The 7,873-nt window shown below is 35.0% G+C and overlaps 1 protein-coding gene across 1 annotated transcript in view; it reads right to left on the bottom strand.

Moving 5' to 3' along the window:
- The window catches only part of LOC118733315 (cytochrome P450 4g15), a gene marked incomplete at its 5' end in the record, with an annotated part of 22,357 nt that extends 16,336 nt beyond the window's left edge, over positions 1–6,021 (bottom strand). The window contains 2 exon segments of the mRNA XM_036462670.1: positions 1,593–1,790; positions 5,454–6,021. Coding sequence (XP_036318563.1) covers positions 1,593–1,790; positions 5,454–5,655 — 400 coding nt within the window.
- Between the last annotated feature and the right edge of the window lie 1,852 nt (positions 6,022–7,873).

Below are 7,873 nucleotides of genomic sequence, written 5' to 3'. Positions count from 1 at the left end.
TTCTATGTTATACAAGTACATGTGTACTAGAACGAAAAATGTGTATGTAATTCAAAAAAACGCGGGCAACCCACGCATGTTTACTGTTTAGTAATTGTCATTGCAACGCGTTTCAACAAATCTCTCCAAACTAATGTCCACATCTGCATATACATACATATATTTAATTGTACACACACACACACATGCGTACATATGTATATAGTTTAAGCGTAAAAATTATAAGCGCTTTTATATTTACTATACTAATACAAATATACTTTCATACACATCTGCAATATGCCATTTTTTATGAATAGACTCTAATACTTGCGGTCAAACTGTGTTTTGTATGTGTATGTGAAATGTATGCACCCTGCAGTGAAAAGCTAAACCAGTTAGAAAAAATACTAGTTCATTAACTAGTATTTGCCTACCAGTTCGACAATTTCCAATTCCAATTGCCAAAGCCAAAAATAAAAGGCAATTAATTGCTTTTCTAACAGATGTCGGCTGTGGCGTCACGTGAATACTACTGGTTCTGGTTCTGAGATCGCAGGTTCGAGGACGCTTGGAGGTGGTTAAGATGTTTAAAGTGAATTCAATGGTAAGGAAAAATAATTATTTCAATTTAATTATCAATAACAAATTTGAAAATCTAATTGCATTGCGGAAAAAACGTACATATTGGAAAAAATGCTTGTGTCATAAAAAAATTAAAAAAAAAATATTTTGTTAAAGTTAAATTTAAAAATTACAATACAAACCCTAAATAGAAAAAATAATAAAATAAAATAAAAAAATAAAACAAGAGAATTTTCCCTGCGCCAGCACTTGAACCCGCGACCTGAGGCATAACCCGCGAGTGCTTTGCTCTGTTGGCCATTGCGACTGTTGGAGCGCCGCTAACAAAAGGCATACTTATGCTTTTCACGGGGGATGAATTGAATATGATGCTACTAGTATTTCTACTCGTAGATGCTGATGCATAGCCTGACAATTAACATCTCGTAGGACATCGCCATCTTAAAAATACCAGTCGGTAACATTGAAACTTGATAGAACGTGAACTAGTTGGGCTCAAACGCAAACCGGTAGAATTCTTGTAGCTTTCCCTGTAGGGCATGTATATTCGCATACACTTTCCCCAATTTCCTCATATAGCGACATGCTGCGCTTTTAATTTGCTGTCGCTTCGCCTTATTTATTAGGTTATTATGTTGTCAAATGCCCGCCAACGCCGCCAATGCCGCCAACGCAAAGCCATACGGATTTGCTAAACATTAACGATTCGAATCTAATTTGTTTATTTTGCTATATAAACACAATGAGCGCAAGCTAAAAAATAAAAACTGAATCAATAAAATTAAAAATTTGAAATTTCTAAAATATTTTGGCACACAAAATTTATATTTAAGTGATTTACGTGGCACCGAAATCGCGTAAATCTATTTACAGAAAATCCAAAGAAATCTGTGTTGGGGTAAACCACCTGAAAACAGCTGGAAATCGAAATGGCTTATACCCAGAAAAAAAAAACATAAATTTTAAAGTAATTCTATTTGTTTATGTAATATTGTTTGTTTCTATACGATAATATTTATGCATCTCACCTGTACTAATCAGCAATCCATTGCCTAGCCATGGCTTGAAGAACTTATATTCCGATGACTTGTCAATGTAGACTTGACTACTCAGCAATATTTCGACGTCACGTGGATCATAAATGAAAACGACCAATTGCGGACCGATCCACATTTTTGCAATATTCTCGAATTCGGAGCTTTTGCGGATGACCGTCTTAAAGACCGCTGTAGAAAAGTGATGAAAGAAAGAAGGGGGTTAAAGAAAATAGCAAATACATACATACATACACATCTACATATGTGGGTCATTCCATGTAAAAGTGGAAAACTACATACATTTTAAAATGCCCTAATTATCTCTATTTCGGTAGTAAGCTATTTTTAAATGACTACGTTGCATTAATCTGTTGAACAATATTTAAAAAAGAATATGTAATTTTTGTCTTTGCAAACTTTTACTTCATATATAATTACTTTACACAAGTCCCAAGGACCTGCCCACCAGTCACAATTTTAAATGTTTTTTAATACTTCTATGAAGATTATATCAGCCCAATTTTTATTGGAAACGATAGCATACAGTCCTTATTTTGCACAAAGGTAAAATAGAGTGTGTCCCACCAGTCAGATTCATTTAAATGATATTTAGTTACATAGAACCAATAAATCGTTTGGTATTTCTTTAAAGGAATTTTATACATTAGTTATCGTTCTTTGTTAAAAAATGTTATTCGCTTCTGTATAACTTCAGACGACATAGTAAAAATTGACAATTAAACACACTCGCTAATAAAATAACCCACCAGTCGCAATGGAATGGCCCATCTACAACCTTTAAAATGACTTTTTTAAATAAAATTTTCTCAAATAAAATTTTGTATACTATAAACCTATTAGACTTTTTATGTAAGGTGGTCCAAAAATACAAACAGAATACAGGAACATTTTAAATCGATTAATTTTTAACAGTGCTGCCGGGGCTTTCAAGTTTTCCATATATTTTATAAATTTTTTCGTAAAACTGGTACATATTTCCCTTCAAAAATGTGCCACCAATAGAATTGTACTGCGAATTTTACCAATGTTTTTTTTTTTTTTAATGTGCCTATGTAGTTACGAACACATAAAATTATTAACTTTTGTAAATAAGAGATAAGATTACAGTATCCACCGCTTGATTGCTCTTCAAAAATTGTACAATTTTTGGTTCAATCAACCGGAGAATCAATTACAGAAATTCCGTCTAATTGAGCTTTTAAATATTTATCTATTTTTTATAATGATAATAATATAATAGTTTTAGCTAAGGAACTCTTAAGGGGGAAAACTGAAGGCATATTTTTTTCGACACCACATACTTTTAACCAATTATGCAGGGAAATTAATTTGGTTCAATTATTTGAGAAAATTTGTATGTATTCTTCATGCAATATTTTTTTTTTTTACCGACAAGGTGATTCAAATAAGCCGGAAAATCAATTACCCGGAGGTAAATTAAGTGGGGAATACTGTATTAGTTATGAAAACGTAGTTAGTAAAATTTTGCAGCTAAATTTGCATCATAGGTTTATTAATTGAAGATCTCTCTCTGAAGGGTAATATTTTTATACCATCAAAAATGTATCGCTTATAACATATTAACCGATTTAAAAATAAATATATTCGGGTGTCCTTAATTTCAATATTCTTCGTACATATGTATATATTTGAAATGCATTTTGTTAGCGAATTTTAATAAATGAGTTTGAAAACAAAGGAAAGTGAAGGTAGCCAAGTCTCTATTTTTCGAAAGCTGGACAGCGATATGGGAAATATTCTAGATAGCAAGACAAAATTAGATACGCCTCTGTGTAGCAAAAAATGTACGACCTCGACAAGAAAGCATTCTTCAACAAACCGATATATGCGAGCAGAGGAACTACATTTACCGCTCATTAAGCACCGCCGCCGAAGACGTAGTCTGATTTCAGCAAACCCGAAAGAGCAACTGGTACATTCAGGAATGTTACGAAGCTGCCGTCTACAGAGCCACGCTGAGATCGCGAAAACGGGAGCTATGTGGGAATGAAGGGCTTGGTTAGTTAAAGAGGGAAGCGATACGTATTTGTTGTAATAAAAATACAGAACCAGAAAATTTTACTAAAGTAACTCTGTACTTACGAAAGGTTTTAATAAATACCAGGGCGAACTCTTGTACTTACAACCACGGCAGCCTAGTGAGCGATATCCAGGGGGTACAGAATAGTAGCAGCACAGAAAGTAGTGCAGAAGACGGATCCGAGGCCCAGTTGATGTCCCACTGCTTGTCTATGAAGAGGTACGAAATGCAATTGCAAGGAGTTTATAAGGCGCCTGCATCAACTGTTATGCAGAATATGATCAGATGAACGCGTGCTCGACGACTGGAATTTAAGAGTGCTCTGTCCAATCCATAAGAAAGACCACTCCGCCGTTCGCGCCAACTACCGCGGGATCAGCCTTCTAAGCATAGGTTACGAGGTCTTATCGGGCGTATTGTGTGAAAACTGAAGCACACCGCCAACGAACTTCTTGGGTCCTATCAATGTGGCTTTAGACCTGGCAAATCCAGAATAGACCAGGTATTCACAATACACCAAATCTTGGAAAAGACTCGCGAGAATAGGATCGACACACACCATCTATTTGTCAACTTGCAACAGCACGAAAAGAAGTGGTCGTTATGCCACGATGTCTGAATTTGGTACCTCCTACAAACTGATACGGTTGTGTAAAATGACGTTGAGCAATACCACCAGCTCCGTCAGAATTGGCAAGGAGTTCTCCGAACATTTTGATACCAAACGAAGAATGAGGCAGGGCTACGCACAGTGCTTCCTCATATAAAATGCGGCAAAAAGTGGCAATCGTGCTTTGATTTATGCGTAGTATTTTTACTTAGGAGGTTTGCAATTGCTTACCGAGAGCCGACCGCTGTTAGTAAAAACTTTTTCCCACTTAGATTTCGCTCACACCAGGGTTCTAACCCAGGTCCTACGGGGCGGTGGTACGCACCTCTAAGCACTCAGTCACAGCGGCCGCCTAGACACAAGTATTGCATAGAAAAATTTCAGTAAAATTGGATGACGGCTGAACGCTTGGAGATTAGAGTGTTCAGAGTATCCCAGCGCTTTTAACAGATAAGTGCATTAAGTACGAAAATAACGTTTTTTTTTAAATAAAAAATTGGAAGTTCAGGAACTGTAAGAAACTCATTTTCATGTGCTCGTCGAGTACTACTCGATCCTACTAACAACCTACTCAAATTTTCGTTTCGGGTGCATGTAGTCATTTTTTTTTTGTCGCAATGTGTAATTTGCTCTTTTCTAAAATAATAGAAAATAAATTGTTCTTTTGCTACTTAATACAAAAGATTTTGTTTCAAAAACTTTTAGGAATACAGTGAAAGCTCCCATAAACGAACGCTTTCATAAGCAAAAACATTATTTTAGCAATTTTGAATCGAATTGTCGTTTAAAATACAAAACCGCGTATCGTGGTTGCTACTTAATACAAAAGATTTTGTTTCAAAAACTTTTAGGAATACAGTGAAAGCTCCCATAAACGAACGCTTTCATAAGCAAAAACATTATTTTAGCAATTTTGAATCGATTTGTCGTTTAAAATACAAAACCGCGTATCGTCGTTATTGCAAAACCTCGTAACTGACATTTGTGCCAAAAATTAGATTTACTCACGGAAAGCTCCTGGCAGTAAGCCTTATCCATTCATATTAAAATATCGATAAATAGAAATAAGGATAGAAATAATTAGAGACAAAGACTACTATGACTGAAAAATAAAATCTCCTCAAACTGTGTTCGCTTATGTGAGTTTTCACTGTATTAGTTTCGTTGAACATAAACTTACACGACGCCGGTCCGAATACGTCCAACAAATGCCCGATGATGGGCAAGCCTTTTGGTCCAGGCAATCGATCTGCCAACTTGTAGAGATGACGGCGCGATAGACGCCAATAAGTCAGCCATAGCAGGAAGGTGGGAAGCAAAAGGAAATAGAAAACGCTGCTGGGCGAAATTAGAACGTGATCTTTTAAAACTTCCAGCGACATGTTGCTGCGCGCACTTTTTGTTCTACACGATTTGGTTCTTTTTTTGAGTAGCTTATTTAACACTGTATTTTTTTTTATTTATTAAACACGCTTGAATATTTACTGCATTTCCTGGTTAATTTGTATAGTATGCATACATTTCAATGCATCGTTACACTTTTATCAAATCTTTTTCAAATCTTTTCAGACACCGTTTAATTAAGTCCTTTGGCCATTAAATAGTGCACAATTAATTATGACACATATACAAATACTTACACATACGCGCGCGCGTCTAAATTGTTTTGTATTGCATAAATCGTAGTTTATTTATCTGTATGTATGTATGTAGGCTCGGACACACATATATATGTATTTGCTTGGAATCTTACGCTTGCATGTACATATGTCTCTATGTACTTTTGCCACTTAATTAGCTCTGTTGATCATCTCCCCTCTCCACACACACATTTATTTATTTAGTACACCGTTGCTTGAATTCAGCATTCACAATCACTACGTATGCATGCATGCATGTATGTATGTATGTATGTATATAAATATGTATTTTCTAATTTTCTATTTAGTAGTTAATCCACAAGGCGAGCACTTCCTCTTCAGCTGCTACTATTGCTATTGTTGTTGCTGTTGCCGTTATTGCCATTCACAATGTCCACGATCGTCTCCAAATGCCCGTTCGCGTTCAACTGGTGGCGTCCGCCCGCATGTGGTGCGCTTTTATAGCCTCGATCGCAGCTGAGCCGCCACAAATGCAGTTGCAAAGTGAAAAATCGCAAAACTGCGTGCCACAAACAGCAATCCAATAGTTAGTTGGAGACCATCGGGGTACTCGCTGCTGCTGCACATGGGTTGAGGCGGGCTTTTGGCGTCATCAGTATCGCCCCATACAAACACGGTAGAGGTGCGTTGAGCTAAGCCGAGCTGAGTGTCAGCTGAGCTAAGTCTAGTGCTGAAGGCGGCCGACCTTTCCTCAATTGTTGCGGAGCGCTTGCACGATTTCCTAAACAAAATGAGAAGAGTGTAGATAAATCAAAATTGTTGCCCACATTTAGGATTTGCATTGCTCACGAAATTTACCTTTGTTGGAAAATGAGCGCAGCTGAGTGAAAGCGAGAGTGAGGTTTTAGTGCTCAAATAAACTCTTTCCACAACGCAACTTGGTGAGAGTAGATTGCAGAAAGTAAAAGTATCTAATGTTTATATTGCAAAAATCGTTGTTTGTGGAATGTTTCTTACTTTGAAATGCACTAAAATTTTTCAAGTCTGCTTTATTTTGCACTTAGGAATGACGGCTCTTGTGGGCGGAAATAGTGAATACTGTTCGATTTAGATAAAATTCGGTGTATATTTTGGTTTTAAACAGTAAAGCATAAATCGAAAAGATTGAAAAAAAATAAATAAATTGATCACCGACCTCTTTTCTGTCTTTAAAAAGACCGATTGAAATATTTCGTAACGAGCGTTACAGAACCCTTCTGGCAACAGTCTTTCAACTCGCCACGGTCTTTCGAAAGACAATAATCTTTTGTAAGACAATTGCCGATTCTGGCAACTATCTTGAAAGCTCTTTTCTGTCTTTCGAAAGGCTAATTAAAAGATCTGTTAAACGAGGATGTCTTAGCGTTATTCTGTTTGTCTTTTAGCAATAAGTTTTCTACGAATTATACAGATAATAAAATAAGTTTCTCAAAACTAAATGATATTAAAACAATAAAATCTAAAAATTAAAAGAGAATTAGACTAAGAGAGGAAAAAAAAAAATTAACAAAAGTAAAATAGGTTCCCAAAAATTAAATAAAATTCAAAAATATGTTTCTTTTTAAAATAATATAATCTATAAATTAAAAGAAAATTAGATACAAAAATTTAACAAAATAATTCTTAAAAATTAAATGATTTTTTCATCAACAATTTAAAATAAAATTAAATAATAAAAAAATGAATTAAAATAAGAAACAAATATAATTAGTTCCTAAAAATTAAATGAAAATAAAAATTTTTTTTTCTTTTTAAAACAACCTAATCTAAAATATAAAATAAAATAGTATAATCTAAGAAATAAATATGTTTTTGCTTTTAAAACAGTATAATCTAAGAATTAAAACAAAAGTTTGAAAGGGAAAGAAACAAATTAAAAATAAAGAAAAAAAATTCGCTGCCCGAAGACTAGAATCTCGGGAATTGCAGCAAGGCAGTGGATTATAAAGCATTGTTCAAC

The sequence above is a fragment of the Rhagoletis pomonella genome, unplaced genomic scaffold (genome assembly GCF_013731165.1).
Source record: "Rhagoletis pomonella isolate Grant_MI unplaced genomic scaffold, Rhpom_1.0 Rhpom_scaffold_00002, whole genome shotgun sequence".
Taxonomy (NCBI): domain Eukaryota; kingdom Metazoa; phylum Arthropoda; class Insecta; order Diptera; family Tephritidae; genus Rhagoletis; species Rhagoletis pomonella.
Note: the sequence above shows the minus strand (reverse complement) of the source record. Positions and strands in the feature narration are given on the sequence as shown.